Source organism: Carassius carassius, chromosome 13, assembly GCF_963082965.1.
Source record: "Carassius carassius chromosome 13, fCarCar2.1, whole genome shotgun sequence".
NCBI classification, from domain to species: Eukaryota; Metazoa; Chordata; class Actinopteri; order Cypriniformes; family Cyprinidae; genus Carassius; species Carassius carassius.
Genome location: NC_081767.1, coordinates 33,043,823 through 33,071,540, shown reverse-complemented (window position 1 = coordinate 33,071,540; position 27,718 = coordinate 33,043,823). Strand labels below are relative to the sequence as shown.

The 27,718-nt window shown below is 38.4% G+C and overlaps 1 protein-coding gene across 3 annotated transcripts in view; it reads right to left on the bottom strand.

The window, feature by feature from the left end:
- LOC132156385 (protein unc-13 homolog C-like) overlaps window positions 1-26,223 on the bottom strand; it is a 153,006-nt gene extending 126,783 nt beyond the window's left edge. For 2 of the 3 annotated variants that reach the window (XM_059565374.1, XM_059565375.1), the window contains exons 1-6: window positions 25,774-26,223; window positions 18,313-21,785; window positions 12,600-12,622; window positions 8,505-8,554; window positions 6,800-6,878; window positions 2,107-2,160 (exon numbers count right to left, since the gene is read on the bottom strand). In XM_059565374.1, the coding sequence (XP_059421357.1) occupies window positions 2,107-2,160; window positions 6,800-6,878; window positions 8,505-8,554; window positions 12,600-12,622; window positions 18,313-21,592 (3,486 nt within the window). In that variant the 5' untranslated portion in view covers window positions 21,593-21,785; window positions 25,774-26,223. Of the gene's footprint in view, window positions 1-2,106; window positions 2,179-3,390; window positions 3,397-6,799; window positions 6,879-8,504; window positions 8,555-12,599; window positions 12,623-18,312; window positions 21,786-25,773 lie in introns of all 3 variants that reach the window. The other variant, XM_059565376.1, reaches the window with a different exon arrangement.
- Between the last annotated feature and the right edge of the window lie 1,495 nt (window positions 26,224-27,718).

Below are 27,718 nucleotides of genomic sequence, written 5' to 3'. Positions count from 1 at the left end.
ATGACAACATTACAAACACTGATTTTACGAACAAAAAAGTGTTTGAAAATCTGACAAGAAGACAAAGATGTTGTAGGATTTATTTAGGGAAAGAACTATAATCCCATGAAGCACTGCAAATCATATAATTAAATTAAAAATGATGGCGAAATATATATATATATGGGAAGTCGTGGCCTAATGGTTAGAGAGTTGGACTCCCAATCGAAGGGTTGTGGGATCGAGTCTCGGGCCAGCAGGAATTGTGGGTGGGGGGAGTGCATGTACAGTTCTCTCTCCACCTTCAATACCACGACTTAGGTGCCCTTGAGCAAGCCACCGAACCCCCAACTGCTCCCCGGGCGCCGCAGCATAAATGGCTGCCCACTGCTCCGGGTGTGTGCTCACAGTGTGTGTGTGTGTGTTCACTGCTCTGTGTGTGTGCACTTCGGATGGGTTAAATGCAGAGCACAAATTCTGAGTATGGGTCACCATACTTGGCTGAATGTCACTTCAGTTCACTATATATATATATATATATATATATATATATATATATAAATAGTTGCATGCTTGTTTTGACTCTCTGATTGATGGTTATTTTTTTGCCAAATAATGGGTAATATAGTTTTTCACCAAGATGATTCCCACGGATTATTTTTAAAATAACTTGAAAAGATGTGGGCTGACAGCCCATCAATTTACAGCCTCACAGCTCACATTATGTCTCTCTTTAACGGTTTAGACTCATTATTGTATAAATCAATTCCCCTACAGGGAAAATGAATAGGATTTTTTTACTTCCATAGCCTAACAGTTGCGCTCTATTATAAAATAAACAGATACATCCTCCATTACACACCTAATGCACACACAGGTAATTTTGTTGTAAAAAAAAAAAGCTTCCTGTCTTTGTTGGTAGACAAAAACAGAGAGAAAGAAATAGGAATTACTCAGCATATCCACTTTGTACCTGAACGCACATCATGTTATAATTAAAACTCCCCAAACACACAAGCAGAAAATTTCCAGGCGGAATTTGAGGACAGAGTTAGTCTTCAGCTCAGGTAAATTCCTGCATCTCGCTGTCACTACAGAGAAATTAATTTGATACCACACCGAGTCATTCTGGGCCGTTTATTCAACGGATCAATTAATGGGAGGGAAGAAGGTCTGGAAAAAAAATAGAGTAATTCTTTTTTTATTGATTAAGATGTTCTTTCCTCTCTCAGGGTTTTGGCCCCTCTGTCGAATCAAAGTACAAGAAAACAATTCAAGCAAGAATTACCGATCAACACCCAAATAATCAGAAAGCATTTCAATGGAGATACGACAGCGCCCCCCGCTTAAAAGCTGATAAGTGCTGTTCTTTTTAAAACTTCCTATTCATCAAAGAAACCTGAAATAAATTTATAAAATCACAGTTTCCACAAAGATATGAAGCAGCACAACTGTTTTCAACAATGATAATGATAATTAAAGTTTCTTGAGCAACAAATCAGCAAATTAGAATGATTTCTGAAGGATAATGTGACACTGAAGACTGCTGAAAATTCAGGTTTGCACCACAGAATTAAATTACATTTTACAATATATTCACATAGAAAAAAGTTATTTTAATTTGTAATAATATTTAAAATTTTTACTGTATTTTTGATCAAATAAATGCAGCCTTAGTAAACAGAAGAGACTTATTGAAAGGTTCAAAATCGTCTTGAAACTCATTTTTGGACCAGCACAGAAAATAATTCAAATCAGTATTTCATGCCCATTTATTTATTTACTTTGTAAGCAGCAGTGTATAAAGTCACTACTTATGAAATAAATATATATTCAGTGAGTAACTGCTGTAGTCATGGTCCCGATCACCCTGTAAGGGTTTATTTTGTGACAATGACTGAGATTAGAGATTATAAATAGCATTTTTTTTTTTTTTTTTGATCTTGTTCATTTGTTCTTGCCTCTGGCTCTGATGTGTGTTTCTGTATCAGTTGTGACTTTATGCATGAGCGTTACATTAGTGCCACATGATCGCTCCTCATTAGACTCTAACTGGCTGCTTATAGAGTGATTTATACACGAGTCTATATGGTGAACGCACTGTGCGCGTGTGTGTTTAAAACTCACCAGCTCCTCGTTGTTCAGAGTCGATCTGTTCACGAGCCCAAACGCAATGCCTGCCTTTCGAGCAGCCAATGTCTGGAATGAAAAAAGGAAACCATGAGAAAGAGCAAGAGAGGAAGACAACGCTCAGGAACGCAGTCAAATGCTACAGGGCAGAAATCAGTTATACTGCAGGTTGAATGTTATTGTGTGACACAAAGATGTACTCAGGCTGGGAAACCACTTTGACTTTCAAGCAGATATTCACTGTGCAGTGTACTATCTTTTAATTTCATTAGGTTTAGTGTGATTTTAAAGTCACAGAGACAGACTAACTGAGGGCTCATTGTTCACATTTCATGACTGCAAGAAAAAAATGATAGGTCTGTCTCAAAACTAGTGCTGCTGTTTACATAAAGCAAATAATGGTTAACACAGTCCATTTCAAAAAGAACTGAATGTGTTTTTCTGAGCTTGCTGCCATGCATTTCTAGGATTGTATTCTGTGAAGTATGCAGTCTTAAAATTTGATCAAAGTAAAATTGCATGCATTTAAGAACAGCATTTACACTACAAGTGTGTGCATAGTGCTTAAAAATGCTTTCTAGTAGGTAGAAGGCTCACTATGATTTGGAACAGAGCTGACATTTTCTATATATTATTATTTTCAATAAGTTATGAAACAGTAAAGCAGAAAAATGTTCCTTGTAAAATAAAACAAATATGAATGAATGAATGCATGAATAAATTAATATATACAAAATCAAATACAAATAAATATAATATAAATAAATAAAACAATTTTGCTGTTATTTTTTCATGTTGAAAATTTTTCCTTGCAAACTCAAGAACAAATATGAATGAATGCATAAATAAATATAATATAAAAATAGATTTTACAAAATGTAAAATAAATAAATATACAAAATAATAAATGAAATCTAAAATAAACATAAAAAACAAATATTAAAACAAATTTAAATATAAATAAAAATCAAACAAACGAATTGTAAAATGCTTTAAAGACAGTGCTATTTGACCTAATGAAAACAGATTCAAACAAGCTTCCATGGCACCATAACATCATGTCTAATGAGCTAGAACAAATTAAAGTGAACTTCAAGCATATTTAGTAGCTAAAATAATGTCATTTTTATTCTTTACAACATTCATCAAACCACACACTGGATTGTGTGATACCGTAGGCAGATAAGGACACATCTGTGCTACTTCCACTGACTAGATGAAGGTCTCTAAGCAGACAAACACTGGATTCAGATACATCCATTAAAAATGCAAGAGACTTACCAAAGCCTAGTGTGTCCAGATGCAGAAAAAAGGAGAAAAAAACACTAAATTAGACATTTAGCAAAGGCGAGCTGTCATTTTCACACAGTAAGCATATCTTTTTACGTCATACCTGCCGTCATGCATAAAATCAGATCAAGTTTTTGGTCTACAGAGCAGAGTGAAAGCTGCAGAGGTGAGGCTCAATCCTTAAATAACTCACCTCTGACATGCAGTAGAAATTTACAGTTCACTCATGCATTTGCTGTGCGATTGATTAGTTAAGATACTGAAAGGCACCCTGACAAACTCAAGACTCCCTGCAATACTGTTGCCATTACTGCTACAAACAGACAAGACCAGACGGCATGTGTCAAAGCCAGCTCAAAATACATGATCCAAAGAGTTCAGGACAGAGAAAGAGAGCAAGAAAGAGTCAATGAGGGGGAAATGGGAGCCGGTCAGAAGTCAAAAAGCCACGATTAGCCATATTTAGATCGGCAGGCACGGACAGCGGACCATACTGGATTCGTCTTTACCATCTGACCCTGAACGTAATGGTGGTAAAGACCAAGTGGGCTGCTTACGGCCCCTTTAAGCAGGGGTGCATAGGAATATAGGGTAGATTTGACCTCTACATGAACGTCAAGTGTTGATGTAAGTCTCGACATGCACTTGAATTGCTGAGGGTTGCTGCAGGCAATGGTTTTGTCTGAATTTTGACAAAGCTCCCGCTGCAGTTTTGGGCGGGTCCCTCGATCCCCACCCTCCCGTGACCGACTGTCGTTGCCCTGAAGCAATCACACAGCCAACAAGGGGACAGAAACAGAGGATAGAGGCATGATGGGATAGACCAGATCTGACCCAGTACAGCACTGACTTCATCCACGCTGTAAAAGGCTCATTGGCGCAGGTCACTTTTACATGGATTTAAAAAGGCACACAGTTAAATCAGAAGTCAATGAAGTCCTCGGATATATTTTTGGGTAGAGTTGTCAACATTTCGTTTTCGAATGCATCGGTTGAAGCAAACAACAACAGGTGTTTTGGAGAGAAATCTGACAACTCACGGAAAAATATTGCCCATACGTCAATATGGGCCCAAGTGGGAATGGACCACAGGACACGCCAAAAAACCAAAAGAAAACTGAACGATGACCCGTACTTACCAAAAGAGGGTTGGTTTTTAATTTCATGCAAAATATGGACAGATAAAGCATCAAAATTTGTCCTTCAGAAGCTGAACAGTTGCACAAAATTCAATGCAAGAATCAGTTAAGAATCTTCTTTTTTAACAAAACCATAAAGAAACAATGGACACAAAGACTGCTCAGAGAGCTCAAACAAGAAAAAAAAGACATTTTACGAAATGTTAAGGAACAGTTTACCCCAAAATTTAAATTTGCTGTTAATTTGATCACCCTTTACTGTTTCATCAGTGGAACAGTAAAGAAGATATTTAGCTGAAACTGTGGTACTTCGCAAATGATTCATTCTTTTGAGTCAATTCTGTTCAAAGGCTTGATCAAACCAATTGGCAAACGAGTGAATTGGTTCATGAATCAGTTTGAATGATTTGTTCAGTTCCCTGCGCACGCGCTGAGCGTCTGAAGTGGTTCACTCGGAGTTGTAACGTTTAAGAGCAGAAAGAGCGTTGAAAACGTGGCTATGGAACTGCACTGAATTGAAAGCAAATCTGCAAAGGCTATTATTTGCTAGCGATGGAGATCCTTATTAGATGAACACCGCGTGTGCTGTCTACTCTTCAACAGGTAATAACTTGGGCTACATTCGATTACAGTACACAATACCACTGTGACATTAGTTTGTTGTACGTGTGTGGCTTATAACAGAGGGGAGTCAAGTTGAATACAGCTTCCAAAAGACAAAAAATAGCCGATTAAGATTTTATTAATTTTAATACAATCACACCGGCGTGAGTACGTTCAGCAAGTCATATCATCAGCTCTAAATTCAGATCTGTGATCGCTCGCTGGCGCTGAGCCAGAGATAGATGCGTTCTTACATCGCTGCGCATTATAACCAATCACACATGATTCTTTTGAGCTTATTAAAGCATTGGCCAATCAGAGGCGTTCAGATGAGTCATCGCTAAAATTCCGGTGCTTCCTTCACTCGCTCGCTGACTGAATACCTCTTTCTGGCGAATTCTCTCGTCAGAAACAACAAAGTGCAGATGTGTGTACGAATCTTTAATTAAGATATTGATTTCACAGTGTTAACAGTTTCAGTGATTTTAATGGGAGTTTCTGAGAGTGATTTAAATCTAGACTGTCAGTGAAAATGATCTTTAATAATGTAAATGTTATTTGCTCTCTTTCTGAACAATGAAAGATTAGTAGCAATTTTTATATCACATTAACTTTCAATGTTAAATTCACATTTAATATAAAGTCAGTCATATTAAAAATATGTTATGGCATGACACCTATATCTGTTACTTAAGTAAACAGACAGGGTTTTATAATAAATTACATAAATTGGAGTAAATGCTGATGAAATATATACATTTATACACGCACACATACATTACATACATTTTATCTATATATCTAAATAGGCTCAGTACAGTATATATGACCCAAAGTAACTAGTAACTAACTACTTGAGTAGATTTTTTATCCGATACTCTTTTACTCTTACTCAAGTAACTATTCAAGACTAGTACTTTTACTTTTACTTGAGTAAATATTTCTAGAAGTACTTTTACTTTTACTTGAGTTTTTGGGTACTCTACCCACCTCTGGTTATGAAGCGAAACGATCAGTCTGTGCAAGAAACTGAACATAATTTATAACATTATTACCTGTAATCCAGAGTCTCAGTCAAGGTGTTAATTTTGTGTAAACTGATTTCCTTTTTTGACTCTCAAAGTGAAGGTAGCTGCTTATTTTGCATTTTACGAATCATTACGGTTTCAGCTTAAACCCTTCTTTACTGTTCTGCTGAAGAAAAAAAAGGCAGCTTCATCTTGAATGAGGAGAGTAAATTAACAGCACATTTTCATTTTTGGGTGAACCGTTCCGTTAACAAATGCAAAAATATAAATAGAAACACATACTACATAGATGCTATGGATCAATCATTCGCCATCTAGAATCTCAAATTAAACACTTCATTATCAATATATGAGCACTACACATTTAAAGACAAGACAGATGATTTGAAGTCTGGAGATATTGTGGAGAACACCAGGCGGGTGACCTACTTTTACTCTGGTGGAGCGTAAAAGCCTCAAAATAGCATCAAAACATAAACACGTGTGCGCCTCCATCTTGCATGTGCTCTGCTGACAGTGTTGGGTTGTAAAATCGAACTAGTGACCATGTGCACAGTGGATCTGATTGGCTAATACAGTCTTCTAAAGCTCCATCAGTCAAACACAACCGTGCCGGGTGTGATTACTCACCAGGTCTCGAACAATAGGCATGGTCCTCTTGCGACGTAAATCTGGCATGCTGTCAATGCCGTAAAGTATACTGCCAACCCTGGGGATGAAGGCAGATTTAGAGTCTATTAATACCATAATCATGCTGTACGCTATGAAACATTAGCCGGCTAAAAAGCAGTCTGTGATTTAAAGCAACGGCAAATAACATGGGATGGGCAGGAACAGGAAGTCCATCATAACTGCTGCTGTCTCTCACAGGCATGCATGAAAGAATACTTTGTCAAATTGGGCGGAATACAACTATAGCACACTATGCTGGATGCTGTATCCCACAATGCAAGGTGCTCACATTGATAATTAATTTTGAGCTAAATGCTGTACATTTTTTTGCATCATCTTCTGCACTAATTATTTGAGCAGATTAAAAAAGGTTGCATTTAACAATGAAATTAATGGATTATATTAAACTAAATATTTTATATATACATACTGTATCGATTATGACAGCAATGTTGCATTAAAGATATTAAAATAAATATTTAATTTCCAAAATACCAATATGCTCATATAATGAATAATTTGATTTTTAATAACTCCTTACTGTTTTCATTTCATTGTACCACAAAATGTTATGAGAATTTTACTAAAAATGAATTAAACAAAAAATATATATATTTAAATTATAGTATGATACATTATACTTAACTAAATAATGCTTTGATTATTTAATATCTCCTTGCTGAGTTTTTACTTGACCAGATCAGCAAATGTTAAAAGAATTTTACACACAATTGCATTAAAAATGTAAAATACATATTTAATTTCCAATGTGATATCTATAGTTTTAATAAATAATGTTTAGGTTTATAACTGATTTATTATTTAAATGGAACATCAAAAACTTGCTTTTAAAATGCAAACTCATTATATTCAACATTAAATCAAGATGGATGCAATGTAATGACAATTTAGCATTCTACTGTCTGAAATGTTTATTGTTGCATAATGCATGCTTTTCAGATAGTATTTTTTAAAACAGTAATCAGTATGCATAATGTTTGTGTTGTATGAACACAGCCGAAACAGTTCTGGAATATAACCCTGCTGGTCAATATTGCTAAAATACACACACACACACACACAAACACACACATATACAATCTAAACGTTTAGATCAGATGTTTTTCATTCACGCAAAGCCCAAATAAACGTGTCTGTGTTAGTTAGGAAGACAGTGACATCATCAGCGCTTAATGAGAACGGGGCCTTTAATAAGTACAAATGCCAACAGTGCCGGGTTTATTTATTTATTTTTGACAGCTCATTACCAAAAATTTTATTCATCCACACTACATTCATTAACCTGGAGTCATACCATTGCAAACAATTAACACTAGATCAGGTCCCTGGAAAATCCACAAATAACATTCCATAATCATTCCTGCTCTTTTGCCTGCGGTCTATCAGAGCAAAATAATATCAGCAAGTCTGTATGTGTGTGTGTGTGTGTGTGTGTGTGTGTGCGCGCCTTTGTGTCAGTGACAAATGGAAGACAAGGAGACCCTACGGCTCGAAAATATGAAGCCACCAACACACACAGACACACAGATCTATGTGTATATACAGCACCTGTAAGAGTGTAACTCTACACACACTCTCCTGTGTATAATGGTTCTCTTCCTTTATTTCCCGTGTGTTTGGTGTTGAGTTTGTCTATACTCACCCTCCACCGCTCAGCCCCAGTTTGGCTGGGTCCAAGATATTGGCACAACCCTGTCAAACAAAGAAAACATCCTGCTGATGACTTACACAGATCAATAAGACACTGTACTTACTGTATATTGTTAACCTGTACAATAAATATACAACACACACACTGTCACAAAAAGAAACAGATAAACAGTGACAAACAAGTACAAATACAGACACAATCTATATCTATCTATCTATCCATCTATCTATCTATATATCTATTTACAGGTCCTTCTCAAAAAATTAACATATTGTGATAAAGTTTATTATTTTCCATAATGTAATGATAAAAATTAAACTTTCATATATTTTAGATTCATTGCACACCAACTGAAATATTTCAGGTCTTTTATTGTTTTAATACTGATGATTTTGGCATACAGCTCATGAAAACCCAAAATTCCTATCTCAAAAAATTAGCATATTTCATCCGACCAATAAAAGAAAAGTGTTTTTAATACAAAAAAAGTCAACCTTCAAATAATTATGTTCAGTTATGCACTCAATACTTGGTCGGGAATCCTTTTGCAGAAATGACTGCTTCAATGCGGCGTGGCATGGAGGCAATCAGCCTGTGGCACTGCTGAGGTGTTATGGAGGCCCAGGATGCTTCGATAGCGGCCTTGAGCTCATCCAGAGTGTTTGGTCTTGCGTCTCTCAACTTTCTCTTCACAATATCCCACAGATTCTCTATGGGGTTCAGGTCAGGAGAGTTGGCAGGCCAATTGAGCACAGTAATACCATGGTCAGTAAACCATTTACCAGTGGTTTTGGCACTGTGAGCAGGTGCCAGGTCGTGCTGAAAAACTAAATCTTCATCTCCATAAAGCTTTTCAGCAGATGGAAGCATGAAGTGCTCCAAAATCTCCTGATAGCTAGCTGCATTGACCCTGCCCTTGATAAAACACAGTGGACCAACACCAGCGGCTGGCATGGCACCCCAGACAATCACTTACTGTGGGTACTTGACACTGGACTTCAGGTATTTTGGCATTTCCTTCTCCCCAGTCTTCCTCCAGACTCTGGCACCTTGATTTCCGAATGACATGCAAAATTTGTCCAAAAGTCCAGTGCTGCTTCTCTGTAGCCCAGGTCAGGCGCTTCTACCGCTGTCTCTGGTTCAAAAGTGGCTTGACCTGGGGAATGCGGCACCTGTAGCCCATTTCCTGCACATGCCTGTGCACGGTGGCTCTGGATGTTTCTACTCCAGACTCAGTCCACTGCTTCCGCAGGTCCCCCAAGGTCTGGAATCGGTCCTTCTCCACAATCTTCCTCAGGGTCCGGTCACCTCTTCTCGTTGTGCAGCGTTTTTTGCCACACTTTTTCCTTCCCACAGACTTCCCACTGAGGTGCCTTGATACAGCACTCTGGGAACAGCCTATTCGTTCAGAAATTTCTTACTGTGTCTTACCCTCTCGCTTGAGGGTGTCAATGATGGCCTTCTGGTCAGCAGTCTTACCCATGATTGCGGTTTTGAGTAATGAACCAGGCTGGGAGTTTTTAAAAGCCTCAGGAATCTTTTGCAGGTGTTTAGAGTTAATTAGTTGATTCAGATGATTAGGTTAATAGCTTGTTTAGAGAACCTTTTCATGATATGCAAATTTTTTGAGATAGGAATTTGGGGTTTTCATGAGCTGAAATTTTTTGAGAAGGACCTGTATCTATCTATATATCTATCTATCTATCTATCTATCTATCTATCTATCTATCTATCTATCTATCTATCTATCTATCTATCTATCTATCTATCTATCTATCTATCTATCTGTCTATATATCTATCTATCTTATGAGTATCTATCTATCTTATGAGTATCTATCTATCTATCTATCTATCTATCTATCTATCTATCTATCTATCTATCTATCTATCTATCTATCTATCTTATGAGTATCTATCTATCTATCTATCTTATGAGTATCTATCTATCTATCTATCTTATGAGTATCTATCTATCTATCTATCTATCTTATGAGTATCTATCTATCTATCTATCTATCTATCTATCTATCTATCTATCTATCTATCTATCTATCTATCTAATGAGTATCTATCTATCTATCTATCTATCTATCTATCTATCTATCTATCTATCTATCTTATGAGTATCTATCTATCTATCTATCTATCTATCTATCTATCTATCTATCTATCTATCTATCTTATGAGTATCTATCTATCTATCTATCTATCTATCTTATGAGTATCTATCTATCTATCTATCTATCTATCTATCTATCTATCTATCTAATGAGTATCTATCTATCTATCTATCTATCTATCTATCTATCTATCTTATGAGTATCTATCTATCTATCTATCTATCTATCTATCTATCTATCTATCTATCTTATGAGTATCTATCTATCTATCTATCTATCTATCTATCTTATGAGTATCTATCTATCTATCTATCTATCTATCTATCTATCTATCTATCTATCTATCTATCTATCTATCTATCTATCTATCTATCTTATGAGTATCTATATATCTATCTATCTATCTTATGAGTATCTATCTATCTATCTATCTATCTTATGAGTATCTATCTATCTATCTATCTATCTATCTATCTATCTATCTATCTATCTATCTATCTATCTATCTATCTTATGAGTATCTATCTATCTTATGAGTATCTATCTATCTATCTATCTATCTATCTATCTATCTTATGAGTATCTATCTATCTATCTATCTATCTATCTATCTATCTATCTATCTATCTATCTATCTATCTATCTATCTATCTATCTATCTAATGAGTATCTATCTATCTATCCATCTATCTAATGAGTATCTATCTATCTATCTATCTATCTATCTTATGAGTATCTATCTATCTATCTATCTATCTATCTTATGAGTATCTATCTATCTATCTATCTATCTATCTATCTATCTATCTAATGAGTATCTATCTATCTATCTATCTATCTAATGAGTATCTATCTATCTATCTATCTTATGAGTATCTATCTATCTATCTATCTATCTATCTATCTATCTATCTATCTATCTATCTATCTATCTATCTATCTATCTATCTATCTATCTTATGAGTATCTATCTATCTATCTATCTATCTATCTATCTATCTATCTATCTATCTATCTATCTATCTAATGAGTATCTATCTATCTATCTATCTATCTATCTATCTATCTATCTATCTAATGAGTATCTATCTATCTATCTATCTATCTATCTATCTATCTAATGAGTATCTATCTATCTATCTATCTATCTATCTATCTATCTATCTATCTATCTATCTATCTATCTATCTATCTTATGAGTATCTATCTATCTATCTATCTATCTATCTATCTATCTATCTATCTATCTATCTATCTATCTATCTATCTAATGAGTATCTATCTATCTATCTATCTAATGAGTATCTATCTATCTATCTATCTTATGAGTATCTATCTATCTATCTATCTATCTATCTATCTATCTAATAAGTATCTATCTATCTATCTATCTATCTATCTATCTAATGAGTATCTATCTATCTATCTATCTAATGAGTATCTATCTATCTATCTATCTATCTAATGAGTATCTATCTATCTATCTATCTAATGAGTATCTATCTATCTATCTAATGAGTATCTATCTATCTATCTATCTATCTAATGAGTATCTATCTATCTATCTATCTATCTATCTATCTTATGAGTATCTATCTATCTATCTATCTATCTATCTATCTATCTATCTATCTATCTATCTATCTATCTATCTATCTATCTATCTATCTATCTATCTATCTATCTTATGAGTATCTATCTATCTATCTATCTATCTATCTATCTATCTATCTATCTATCTATCTATCTATCTAATAGTCCTCTACACATCTATCTGTCCATCCATATGTCTATTTGTCTTGTCTATCTGTCTCTCTGTATTATGCTCATTAACACAACCACCAACCACTTAAATGAGAAAACTGAAAAACATGTAGCATATTTCATATGCATTAAAAGATGGACAAACACAGACAGAAACTGCATGGTAAAAAATTATATATGCATAGAAAACACAAGAAGACCTCTGTGTCCAGAGCAGTGCTGTCTGCAGAAGAGAAGCAGAAAGACAGAGAGGAACGTTAGAAATAACAGCACTTATCGACTCCTTTATCTATAAATAACTGCACACACTTATAATGACTTGTGCCTAATGGAGCCAAACAAACAGTGCCAGCACAGCTCATTTACAATATCTCAGTCAGAGTATAATCCCTGATTCACACACACACATGTAAACCTAGAGCCAATAAATCATCTTTCTCTCATACTGCACCAGCCATATAATGCTGTAAAAGCCTGCAGTGTCCACTGTCCAGCACATAGAGACTACTCATGTTTATTTAAACACACTTCAGACTATCAATGTCCAAACATGATTTCTGCCAAATTATGGGCAGATTCAAACCTCAGAGATGAGGTTACACTGATGACCACTACTGTCCCTGATTTCTCCGATTACAGTAGATCGCCCTCCTTCAGTAAGTCTCAAAGATCACCTCAAATGCGTTAATATCACCCAAGTGTTTAAATGTAATAGCGATGATTTGCTCAGTGTTAGTTCGATAGCTTTACAGCTCGTTGGACCATGAACGATAAAAGTGAGTTTTAAGAGACATCAGAGGTCAATAAATGCACGTAGACACAGAAGGACAGCCGTGGAGCTTAAATCTAGCTTGATAATAGAGTGAAGACGAGGATGGTCAAACGGAGTATTGATCAAATCTTTCCTGTTGGGCTTCTGAAGGGTTACTCGTCCCTTCTGTAATGCTCAGACCATCCTTCAGTGCCAGAGAAACACTAAACTGAGGACTAACCAGTATATGTTTGGGCGTTTTATTGGCCTGTTTGTTCCAAATCCATTTTTATAGCAACCAACCATCCAACTTTAATAATGATTCACTACTATTTAGGTTTACAGGTCTTAAAAATATGTTGATATGAAAAGTACATAATTTTACACTAATGATATATATTTTGATATTTTTTTCTTTTGATTTTGGGGTAAAAGGTGACCTGGAAATTTTTGTTGAAAATATTAAGAATAATAATAATAGTAAAAAAAAAAAAAAGTAAAGTTTAACGTCAACATGCTTTTTAAACAGAAAATAAGATTGTGATCAGTTACAGTGATCGGAATCTTCATTATTAATAATAAGGAAAAGACAATTATTATTAATAGTATTAAGAATTCCAATTCTTTTTAACGGTTATTCTGATTAATACAATTTGTTTTTACATCAATAAAAATCTAACTTACATTTAGATCTGGAAAGAACACATTCTATGATTCATGAACAACGGTTGAAACTGCAGGCAGAAAATATATCCGTTTTAAATAATAAAGCCCATAAATAAATAAATTTCTATCTTAAAATATAAATTCCTAAAATTTTGCAAATGGCAAAAAAAGTATTTATTATCAGTGCTAGACACATTTTTAAATCTGTGAGCGCTGTGATCTAAATAAAATATTCAAAGAATGGATAGACTACTTTTATACAGAGCTGGCTTTATAAACAAAGTCAGCTGACCTCGATGGATTAGAGTGGAAATATAAAATGGATATAATAAACACGTGAAGCGAGGAGTGCCAGCTCACACCACTAGTCTCAGAACAAGACTGATAGAAGAGTCCCAACACTGACCTGGTTAACAAGCGCCCTTGGGAGGAGAAATTAGCATGTGAATGCAGTTCAGGCCAGAACTAAATGAAGATGGGTTTGGCAGGAAGAACTAATCCTAAGAGACCTCACTGTAAAAGGCTCCTAAAATGGGCGGCCCTGCTTTTAAAATAGTCTGGAAAATACTGAACCCATACAGCCACGACGGTTCCTCATTTTATGCAAATTATTTCTGATCTGGGTTCTTTAATTAGTCAAGGAGAAAATGAGAGCTGAAAATTTAAATTGGCTGTGTGAAAACAAGGAGCTAAATACAGCACCACTGAACTGAAGAATAGTTCTGTGTTTTCATCAAGGAGGATAAACCTCCAAAGCTAATCATTAGCACTCCTATTTTTGGCTTTGTTAATGAAAAATACATTATTAAAAAAAAATATTTTATTTTGTTAAATTGCTGTTAAAATGTTGTTTTTTAAATGTCCATCAATCATTGACAAAGCTGAAGAAATCAGAAAAAAAAGTATACATATTTTATATCATATACTGCAAATATAAACTTCAGCATAAAATATAAAAATATTTTTGATAGTATATAATATTGAAAAAATATATAAACTTGGCAGTTGCTGAAATGTGATGTCTACTTTTACAGGAATAATACATTACATAGCTTTGCTTTTTGTATGTATGTGTACGCATATATGCATATATATCAAAATATTGCATAAATAAAAAATATAGTAAAGTAAAATAAATATAATATTTTTAGAAATATATGAAAAGTAATGTATATATATATATATATATATATATATATATACAGTACAGACCAAAAGTTTGGACACACCTTCTCATTCAAAGAGTTTTCTTTATTTTCATGACTATGAAAATTGTAGAGTCACACTGAAGGCATCAAGGGCTATTTGAGCAAGAAGGAGAGTGATGGGGTGCTGCACCAGATGACCTGACCTCCACAGTCACCGGACCTGAACCCAATCGAGATGGTTTAGGGGTGAGCTGGACCGCAGACAGAAGGCAAAAGGGCCAACAAGTGCTAAGCATCTCTCGGGGAACTCCTTCAAGACTGTTGGAAGACCATTTCAGGTGACTACCTCTTGAAGCTCATCAAGAGAATGCCAAGAGTGTGCAAAGCAGAAATCAAAGCAAAAGGTGGCTACTTTGAAGAACCTAGAATATGACATATTTTCAGTTGTTTCACACTTTTTTGTTATGTATATAATTCCATATATAATTCCACATGTGTTAATTCATAGTTTTGATGCCTTCAGTGTGAATCTACTATTTTCATAGTCATGAAAATAAAGAAAACTCTTTGAATGAGAAGGTGTGTCCAAACTTTTGGTCTGTACTGTATATATATGCAAGAATTTAAATGAAGTAATTGTGCTGAATCTGCACTTTAAATGCACTTATGTTACAGAAAACATCTCAGTGGAAGTGCAATCATTTCTGGAATCCAGTTGTTGAATTGAGTGCCACTGCTAAACCTCATTGTAATGCTTGAGATGAACTGATTTGTGGCTTGTGTTTTAGGGAATCAGAATCCATTAAAGTACACAGAGCATCTGGCTGTTAGTGTGCAGCATGAATGAGCAGCCTAAATACAGTATCCCAACAGTACTCAGCATTGTGGAGCGCGGCGCTGGGCTTGCCGTGTGCTGTGACTGTGATTCTCACATCTAGGTCAAGAGAGCTTTCAGTGTGAGTAAGACTGGGTGGAAATTCCCCCGATTCCTGACTGGCTGGTTGTAAAGGAAACTCTGGGGTAAATTTTGTGGGGTAAATTTCAGAACTGCTAGCGTAGAGACATACAGATACCATGTTTCCGCTGATAACAACAGCAACTCCTAACAATCATTACGTTAATCATATTTTGACATCTGTTTATAGGGTACACTGACTTTGAAAACACCTTTCAGACTTTTGATCTGCTAAAATAAAACTGCTTGCAGTTATTAGAGGACGAATTCACCCAAAATAAAACTACACATATGCACAAGTTCAAATCTGGTGCACATTACAAGAAGAGCTAATGCTGTTTGCTATCACTGACATCAACCCTGGCCTGATCAATGCATGTGCACAATGAAATTTGAGAGCTACAATGTCGGCACGAATTCCAGTGAGCAAAAATTGAAACAAAGCTATTGTATGACATCAGAAAAATATAGCACACTGTGACGAGTGGGGCGGGGCCGAGGGACATGGGAGCGAGGCCGGTGGAGTGATTGGAGATGAACTACACCTGTTCGTCCCACCGGTCTCGAGGCCCATGGAGGAGATGGAAGGATATAAAACTGGAGCGACGACAGTGAAGGACGAGAGAGGACCAGGCCTGGGCTTTTAGTTGTGTTTTGGTTTTTATTTTATGCGCACCAGTCGTCCGTGAGGGGCTGGTGCGCTGTTTTGTGTTTATTTGGTTATTAAAATGTTTTTGATTGTCCGCCGGTTCCCGCCTCCTTCTTCCGGATGAATATGAAGGTTGATATCGTTACAGTGGTGCCGAAACCCGGGAGAAGGAGGGACGCGCTGCTGAAGATCCCTCGCCGCTGTGGTGAATCCGCGGTGCCATCGAGCTGGCGAGGAGTGTGCCGCCATGGACGCTCGAGGCGGTGGACTGGAGCGAGTTGCCGGGGACGGGCGAGCTCGCTACCGGCCGCCCACGATGTGGAGAGACGGCTGCCGTCCGTGAGGGAGCGGAGGAGTCGGCGCCGTTCGCCAGGTGGCCGGAGCCTGCTGCCTCCGCCGGAACGGGGAGGAGCAGGGAACGGGGGACTCCTGCCGGCTGCCCAAAACCGGAGGAGCCGTCGCCGTCCACCGGGCGGCGGAGGAGTGTCGTGCCGTCCGCCGAGGGCCGTCCAGTGCCACCGCCAGGCACCGCGGAGGAGATCACCCAGCTGGTGGAGGGCCGAGCAGCGGTGCGTCTGGGAACCGGAATTTTTATTTTTTTTTTTTTCCTCTCTCCCCTCTCTCGTCTCTGTCGCTCCTCCTTCCATCTCCTTTTCTCTCGCCTCGCCTGTCCTACCCCCAGGTTCCCGCAGGTCCCCGGGAGCGGCCCCCCCGGAGGGAGGGGGGGGGGGGGAGTAGAGCGCAGTCTCGGGAGTACCCCCCGGCCTGCGAGGGGCGATGGGGGTATGTGACGAGTGGGGCGGGGCCGAGGGACATGGGAGCGAGGCCGGGGGAGTGATTGGAGGAGGAGGACTGTAACGATATCAACCTTCATATTCATCCGGAAGAAGGAGGCGGGAACCGGCGGACAATCAAAAACATTTTAATAACCAAATAAACACAAAACAGCGCACCAGCCCCTCACGGACGACTGGTGCGCATAAAATAAAAACCAAAACACAACTAAAAGCCCAGGCCTGGTCCTCTCTCGTCCTTCACTGTCGTCGCTCCAGTTTTATATCCTTCCATCTCCTCCATGGGCCTCGAGACCGGTGGGACGAACAGGTGTAGTTCATCTCCAATCACTCCCCCGGCCTCGCTCCCATGTCCCTCGGCCCCGCCCCACTCGTCACACACACCAGTCAAAGGGACTACTTTATGATTCCTTTTTGGTCAACCATTGATAAATATATGTACAGTATCTAGTGAATGGCAAAGGGCTACATATAGGCATTGTCAAATTGTCTTTTTCCATGTTCCACAATGGTTTGGAATGACAGTGACTGTAAATGATGAGAAGAAAATTATTATATTTCTTTCAAAATAAATGCTCAAATATAAATAGCTGTGTTGATGGAACTGTTGATTGGACTCTTTAAAGATAATGAAGGCCACAAAAGGTGAAGTATACTTTCATCTGAACTCTGAGGCACTGGACAATTACGCACACACATACACACACACACACACACACACACACACACACAGACAAAATCAATAGCCAGTTCTAACCACTCAACATCAAATACTAGTAGTCGTCTTCTTGCCCTTCAAAATAACCCTCCATAGAGTCTGAGATTTCATGAATCTAGAACTTTGAAATGCATAATATGGACAATGGTGGATCTCGAATGACTCAACCAATGGTTCACCGACAAAAGCCTTGACAAACCCTTCAAGACAACTATAACTGTTAGGTTCATACCTCCTGCCAGGATCTGCTGTTCCAGCTCAGCCATCTGCTTCCTGTAAGCTCTCAGTGCTGCCTCTTTAAAGGTGGGGCGCATTCTTTTTTTGGGTGGTGCTTCTTGAACAGGAACCTCTGTAACATTTTTGTTTTCATCTTCTTGTTCTACTGTCTCTTTTACCTTATCTGCTCCCTTCATTTCTGAGGTCTCTAGAACTTCCTGCACCTCCTCTTTGCTCTCCTCCTGTTCCTCGGTCTCTGCTTCTGGTTCCTCAGTTTCTTCCACATAATCCACCAAACTCACCTCATACTCCGCTGTGTCTTCAGTCATCGGATTGTCATCGTAATCCTCACTGTATTCCTCATCAAGGCTGCAGTCATATTCCAGCACGAGGTTACTCTCTTGCAAGATGTCATACTCTTGCGAGACATCGTATTCCTCTTCTTGGTACTGCTCCTCAGCCTCGTTAGCATTTGTTCTGTTTTCCAGATTGGCCAGCACTTGTTCCATCACCTCTACATAATGTGTCTCATTGTCCACGGGTTGCTCAGCAGGATGTTCTTCCTCTTCTGCCTTGTAATAGAAAGGTTCTGTGTAGACGTCTGAGTCAATGGTTGTGCTGGAGCTGTTCGCTGTGGACTGGGACATGGTTCTGAACCTGCCCATGAATGAGGTGTTGCTCGGTTCTTCAACTGGGGCACTAGTGCTTTGGGAACCTTTATTCCACACAAAATCTAAAGCTGACTTTGCTCTTTGCAGGGTGGATCCAAATCCTCCAAAGCTGAAGGTTTTTTCGCTGAGATCTATGCTGAGCCTGCTACTCCAGGATTTGGGGACTTCCTCCACTTTCTCATTTCTGATCTCACTCTGGCTCCGGTACATGGTGGATGATTTCGGGTTCTGCTGGAGGTGGTTCACATCCTGTCGCTGCAAAGTTTGTGGAGCTGATTCAGGCTTAGCTTGGATCCTTTTGGTCTTGGGCTTCTTTTCGGGTTGCGGTTCAGACACAGGTTTAGGTTCTGTTTTTGTTATGGGTTCAATCACAACTTCTGGCTCTGGTTCTGATTCAGGTTCTGGTTCATGCTGTGGCATTTGTTCTGGCTCTGATTCTGGCTTTGGCTCAAGCTCAGGTTCCAAAAATTCAGGTTCTATATCTATATCTTGGTCTTGGCCTGTCTCAGGAGTGCTATCTAGTGTCAAAAAGGTCTCACCTTCAAATTGCAAATCGACCTCAAGGCATTTAGTAATTTTCTCAGGGAAACCAGGGTTGGCTGTAGGGTCAAAGGGGCTACTGATTTCAGAGATTATGTTCTGTTCAGTGGAGGCGTCCAAACCTGAATCGGTACCTTGTTCAAGGTGATGCCAATCTTTCCACGGTGAGAGGTCACCCTGCAGCGACAGCTGAGAGCCACTGTAATGACTCCTGTCCCCTGATATACAAACAAGACCATTACTTACACCACTGTCAATAGTCTCCGTGGTTTCAACTTCATTATGTTCCGCATAAGGTCGTTCTTGGCTCAGAGTTTGACTGGGGGGACTAGCGTACCAGGAGGATGCCATGTCTTCTTGCTTCCGTTGCCAAAGTTCCTGATCTGAGGAGGAAAGCAAGGAACATCCGTTGACTCTGCTGAAATACTGACTCTCGGAGAAGTCCTCAGAGTAAGACTGGCAAAGTTTAGAGCAGTCCGATTCAGACCGGCTGAGTTTGGGAGTGGAGTAGTCACTCTGAGACAGCCATCCAGGTGTTATGTCCGAATAGTAGGACTTGCTTTGCTTGTCGTGGTCATCATAGGCTGTATTATCCGCATAGTGCACAGAGTAGGCAGAGTCATCTGCCATCCTTCGGTGATCGTGAGACTTTTTCTTGTCCGATTTACTCTTTGGAGGTGGTTTGGACACAATTGCATATTTGTTCTTGTTTAATTCATCAAGCTCTTTGTCACTCTCCGTAGAGTCCCAGTCATCACTTTCAGCCTTGTCTTTGGCTGAGACCTTGATGTCAATGCTTTCATATGTCTGAGAGGAAGCCATCGGCTTGTCTCTCTTTTCTTTCGAATCGTGTGCTAGACTATCTGTCGAAATGGATATTCCAGTCCCTTTTAGCTTATAACACTTTTTCAAAACTAAATCCCTGTCTTGTGGTTTTGAAAATATAACTACAATTGGTCGAGGTTTAGCATTGTAACATTCTCTTTGTTGCCCTAGTCGATGGGCTAATTCAATTTTAAATGTCTTTCGTGCTTCAGCAAAACCCATTTTCTCTTTTAGGATCTGATAAATAAGGTCTTCAGTTTTTTCGCACTTCTCTTCCGACACATTTAGAAATCTCAGAGTAGCTTTGTTGGTCTGTTGGCTAATCTGTCTGATGTAATCGTGGATGTCTCGCGTCTCACGTCTAGACTGCACGAACCCTGAACGTAGCTGCTCGATTTCACTCTGCACCACCTCCACACTGCTGGAGATCTCGTCGATGGAGCTTTTGAGGGCGTTTACATGTCCTCGAAGTTCTGAGAGCTCAGACTCGATCTGACTGATTCCCTGAAGTTCTTTGAAGATCATCTCCATCACATCCTGAGTCTGACTGATGCATCCCGTCGAGCTGGATCCCGGCTCCAGGGCAGTGGTTTTCTGGTGTCGGCCAGCCCTGTCCAGAGATTTGCTTCTGATGCCAAGAGTCTTTCTCCAGTTGCTGGCCTCTGAGTCCGAGGACACACATTCTTGGCTCTTCTTCCACTTCCTCAATTTTTTCAGAGCACCCAATCGCAGGGTATGGAGACTGCTGCGCTCTCCCCGGTCCCCCTCCGAGCTGCCATCAGATGGCGCTAAACTAATCAAGCTCTTCCTGTTCCTTCTTACTGGCATTGTATATGCTTTTTGTTCATCGAATCTATGGACAAGTTTTGCCTCGTTTAGAGAGTAAGAGTAATCGCTATCAATTGACAAGACCTCATGAAACTCATTATTGTTCAGAAAGAGGGGATTTTTTGGAAGTCCATTGGCAATTGCTACACGGTAACTGAATGTTGGCGAGAGAGAAGAACAGTCGGTTTTTCCGTCATCCTCCTCAAGAGATATATTGCGTGCCGATGAGCATTTGGAGATTTTTTTCACTGTGCTTTTGAGTGTGGTTGAGAATGTCGGGTTCCGTGTTTGCAGTTCAGGGGACGTTTTGGAATCTTTTTTGTTTTGACTACTCTCTTTCTTCTTTGTGGTATTTGACAGTTTCTTTGTAAACATTCCTTTGCAAATTTTTACGATGTAAGACGATAGCTTCTTGAAATGGGCAGAAACCATGGAGGGCAATGTTTCAGCAGTTTTTTACTCTGGATGCTGTAAAGCAAAACTGAGTTTTGAAAGTCAACCCTGAGGTATAAAAGAGGGTCTAGGGAAGAAGCGACCTCAGATTTGGTTGTGCCAAGCAGAAATCATTACACATCCTCAGTGAGGGAACTTTTAAAGTGTGTTCTTCAGAAGAGGCTTCATGTCTCTGAAAAAATAAAAAGAAAGATCTTTTCAGTTAGTTTGCACTGAAGGTCAGCATGTAAAATGCATAACTCTGAATGTTACACTGCACAAAATGTATAATAAATAATTGAATAATTCTTTGTTCTAGAGCCCCAAATTCATAGTCGGTTTCTTATGAGGCTGTCAGATCCAATTCAGCTGAGCTAGATGTGTCACATTTTGTTAGAATTGCGGAAACCTTATTTTCACAGAAACTAGAGCAGAAAAGATTCTGGGCCACAACAGAATTGTTTTGGACATCCAATAAACCCTTAAACAGCCTGATATGAATGATTTCAGTGCATTTCTAGCTTCAAAAGTGATTATTTGGTATGGCAATATAACTATTAATCGAGTTACACTACCTTTAAAAATGGCACATGTACAGTAGTATCCCATGATAAAAAAACAATAGAAAATAGAAAACACAATATGACCATTGATCTGGACAATATACTCAAGTGTAAAGGGCAAGACCTTGAATGCTATGGAAAAAAAGTAGAATATGTTTGAATATCAATAATTCAGACATGAATGGTTTTGTCCAGAAGCTCACATTAATCATGAATGGATGTAAAATGTGAGGAATACTGTCATATTGCACTAAAGGGCCTTGCTGTCCCTAATTAAATATAATTCACACAAGGCCTAAAAACATATAATGGTATAAGAAAGAAATTCTGCGGGTGAAGGAAAAAACACACTGTAAGTAGGGACTGGCTGGGGGCGAATTTGAACCTATAATTAACCAACTATAAAACAACAACTACAACAAAAAAAAAACTATTAAAACATCATAGTAATGCCATCGCAAACACCCAATCACCCTGAACTGTCACATTTTCTTCAGAAAGTGTAAAATATCTAGCTGTGCATACGCATTTGTAAACATATAGATGTATATTTAAATACTGTAGATTCAGTATCTGTCAGTGAAAATCATTGCTTAAATTCAGTTGCAATACAAACCTGGTCCAGTTTAGCAGTAATTCCCCTAAATACAGACAAGGACAGGTGACAATCTGTGTAATGCATGCATGCACGCACATGCATGTGTGTGTGTGTGTGTGTGTGTGTGTGTGCTGTTGGCATTTTTGACAGATGTGTTGCTGTGAGTCACACACCTTGATGTCTACAGACCTCTCTCTCTCTAAGACCTTCTAAAGCAGCTTTCACTCCACTAATGTAATTATAACCAAACAAAGCTTGAACCCTCAGATGTTAATAATCCAATCAGATATACTTTGTTGATCAGTGTTTAACTCACTCTGTATCCTATCAAGAACATGGTCATGTTTCAGGACATCAGTATTTTGTGTTGTTTTACACAAGAAAAAGCTAAATACCTATAAAAACAAGATTCTTCTTCTTGTTGCTTTTTAAGATATGTAAATAAGTTAAGATGTCTTATTTTTGGAGACATTTTAATCTTGACTTAAGTTTATTTTGTCACCTGTTGGTGAAAACAATCCACCGTCTTGAGAATAAATCCATAAAACCTCTTGGTTCTATAAATTCTCTTCAACAAGTCCTAATATCTGTTTCTGAAAACAAGACAAAACTATTGATTAAGAAAATGTTTTTTCATCAGTGCTCTCTCCTAATGTAAAAAAACAAAAACATTTATATAAAATATAGTTTTCAAGAACCATCAAACTTTTGGGGCATTATAGCATTATTTTCATGACTTTAAAATAGTATTCTTTAAAAATTGAGGTGCTTAATCGTCTTAATAGTAATAATAATGTCACATTTTGAAAAATGTAAATGGTTAGAAAAGAATTCGGTCATCTGCCACACACACTGCTATTCAACACAACCAAACCACTCAATAACAGACCTCACAATGACTGGTATTCAGCTGGTAAAACTCCAGTGTGTGGTTTCTTAGAGAATGATTAAGACTTTGGACCTAATGACACTGATGTCCACTCAGAAAAGTTCAGTCTGGGCAGCGGAAACAAATGCTGAGACCAAAGGTTTCTTATTCCCTTTTCCAGTTAATTTATTATCTCTTCTGTGATTAACAGTTGAACTCACCGTCTCTTTATTAAACCATTGCAGCATCATGGAGCTCAATCAATCAATACTGAAAAATACAGATGAGACGTTTAAATCTGATTAGAGTAACCAATATTTTTCCACCATAACCCCAACAGGTAATCAACTACTAATTAACAATGCTAATCAAATTTAACTGGACATGATGTAAATTGAATGCTAAAGATCATCAGAAAAGTACATTATGGAAAATATTAATATTTTAATATGCACTTATTCCAAATTTATGTTGTTTAAGAGTCACTATATTGGACAGCTAAAAAAAATCAATGTCTCTTCACCAAATGTATGTGACACTACCTACAAATGAACAGGTCTGGCTAGTTCAGCTTCACCAACTACTAACATGATTGATTCACTACTCCTGTGTCTGTAAGAGAGCAATTCCCTGCATGCATGATCGAAGATCTAGTGGAAAGAAGAGTAGAAGCTATTAAAGAGGTCTCATTTTTGGACAAAACGTCTCAATTATGGATTTGTTTCTAACAAACCCTCAGCTTTTGGCTTCACAAAATGTTAATTGAAAAACTGGAGTGGTTTTTTGTGATGTTTTTATCAACTTTTGATTATTAACTCTCATTCTGATGGCACCCATTCACTGCAAAGGATCCATTGCTGAGCAAATTGTGTAGGCTAATGTTAAATGTCTTCAAATCTGTTCCCATGAAGAGACAAACTCATCTACATCTTTAATGTCCTGTGGGTGAGTACATTTTCAGTACATCTTCATTTTTTGATGAACAATTCCTTTAATTTCATAGCTTTATACTTTCATGTATGCCAACTGTTATCTGTTTTAATCTATTTATCTATTTAGTCTAAATAATTTTACGAGGTAAAATATTAAGATAGATCGCAATGCTTTCCTATGATTTGCAACCTGTACTGTAAACAACAACACAACCTCAAATCACCTTTAAACAGATCCAGTTGTGGAAATCTGTTTCGCTATCCAAATGAACTGTACAATAAAGTGAAACTGACTCGGTTCCTTACCAAAAGCCAATTGTGAAAGCACACTGTAAGATATGTGCATTGAGTTCCAAGTTATTTTTTAGCCAGTTATAAGTTTACTTCATTTATTATGTAGCTGCTCCAAATTATTGCGCTTGACAGTGTGTTGTGCAATGCCTCATAAAGACGGGCAGCTCATTAGCCGCGCGTGCGCTCTCTCTCTCTCTCTCTCTCTCTCGCCCCGAGGAAAGCCGATTCTCATGTGTGGTCGTCCGTGAGTTTGAGATGCAAAGACATGGATTATCGATCCGATACAGGCGCAGGGATCTGACCCCATACCTCACATAAAGACACGCCTCTGACAACCTCAGCCCTTACTGATGCATATTTAAGATAAAGATAGAGGGACGGGAGACAGCAAGAGAGAGAGCCCCACCCACTAACACAATTACAATCCGTTACTCATCATTTCACATTCAGTCATTCCCCGCGAAACCTCGGCATGCACAGATCCATGTCTTCGTATGCTTTCTAACCCTTATAATGCATGCATTTTAAACATGAGCACAGCTGATTTTGAGGCCTCTTGACCGAGAACATGCTGGATATCAGTTTTACATCATCGGGGCGGTTGTCCCGGAATGCATGCATTAAACAAACGCTAATTTGCAAGTGCGATGCGTGCTCGCAGTACGAGAAATACAACAAATCAGAGCTAAGGGAATTATAGAGCTCTTTATTATCTAGCAAGCGCTTCAGTCGTCCCTCTCTGCACGCGAGGAGATGCCAGAAACACACTGAAAGCATCAGCCTCGGACGTAGACTACCATAAAGTCTAACGGCACAGAATGTCATAAAAAGTGATGCACGGATTAATGCACGCACAAAATGCATGATCAGTTCAAGTGCAATTTAAGGTTCAAGATGCAACAGCTTAAGTTAGTGCACACACGTACCTGAATCACAACCCTCTCTGACAGCATGCAAAATCCCATCTACTATCATCCGCCGAACTCTTCAACGTCCAGCCGCGATGCCCAAAGCATCCTCCGGCGATGCAAACGCACGCAGTGAGCCCTCAGTTCCACGTCCTGCTCTCTCTACGACCCATTCCTCCCTTGTCGCCTGCTGCAGCGCTAAGCTCAACCTTGGGATGAAGTCTGGCTCGGCGGGCGCATGCTGTTGCAAATCACGGACGGATCCTATGCGAAATCCCTCCTCTCCGTCCGGTTCTTCCAGACAGATTCGCAATGCTCCACTGGGCAGCAGACTGTGTGTCTGGGATGGTGAAAGCCCCCTGTCTGAAAGCACGGGATGCGCGTGTGCGTGTGTGAACGTCTGCCGAGAGAGAGTACGAGAAGCCCTTGGAGGAGTGCAGACCTGAGCCTCTCTCTAGCTCACACAGAAAGAGATGCACAACTGCTGCTGCGATTCACAGACCTGCACACGTGACACGAGAGAGAGAGCGAGAGAGAGGAAGAGCGAGAGAGAGAGAGAGAGAGAGAGAGAGAGAGAGAGAGAGAGAGAGAGAGAGAGAGGAGGGAAGGGAGGATGGGAAAGTATGAGAAGCACAGCAGGAAGGGGGGATGAGAGTGTGTGTGTGTGTGTGTGTGTGTGTGTGTGTGTGTGTGTGTGTGTGTGTGTGTGTGTGTGTAACAGAATCGAATACTGGCTTGCAGCTATTAAACCCTTGCATCAATATCCTGCGCTTTTCTCTCGTTTTGTCCTCTCCCTCATTCTGTTTCATTCATGCTCTAATTTGTAGTGTTTACTAATGCAAATATCTCTAGTACTTTGAATAAACCTTTAGTTGAGTATTAAAGTTGAGCATGTGCATCGTGCTTCAGGTTTGTGCTTCATGTATGAATGATTCATGTATGAAAGTTGTTGAGGAATGCTGTGCTGCTATTTTACTAACTGAGCAGATGGACCTTTCTCACATGCTGGACAATGAAATCCCACAGATGCACACTGAAACAGAACACATTACCTAGCAATGCCCAACACCCTAGAAACATCCTAGCAAAAATAATAATAATAAATTAATTACAATGCACTAAAAACTTTAGAATGCATTAGCAATCACATCACTCAAAGATCAATAGCAACCACCTAAATTCACAATGCCATAGAGTCATAATTGTTAACTAAAACTATTAAAACATGTTGTTAATTGACAAAGCTGAAAAAGCATTTTTGGCAGCTAACTGAAATATGCTGAAGCACACAAAAAAATGAGAATTAAACATATAATTAAACCAATAAAATAAACAAATACAATACAATAAAAATAAAATACAATGACAACAGCACATAAAATGACTATAAAAATCATTGCATTTAAAAAGAAAACTAAATAAAAGGGAATTATAATTTTAAAAAGGGAATTTAAAATATTAATAACAAACTGACACAGTATATAAATGATAGACACTGGTGCCATAACAACCATTACAAATAACCCTAGCAACCATCCAAAACACCTTAGCAACTGCATAGCAACACTCTAGCAACCACCCAGAAAACCCTAAGAAACTATCTATAATGGACATGAGTCCTTTGCGGTGAAAACCAACACTCACATTTTCTTAAGAAGACAAAACATCTCATTACACAGCATTATAGAATATGATTGCACTTATTACTATACTTTTCGCTCTGCAATTTGCATGAGAAAAATGAATGTAATCAAACACTGATATTCAACACAATATACAGTACAAAAGCTTCCCATCTGTACTTAGATACATAAAGTTAGCACAATCTTTTACAGTCTCTGTGCCCTTGTAGAGTATGAGTATCATTTGTGATTGGTTTAGAGCTGAGAGCTCATTTAGCCTCTGTGCTATTTCCAAAGCTTTTATTATGATTATTTTCTGTATCAGTCTGGAAACAAGGGAT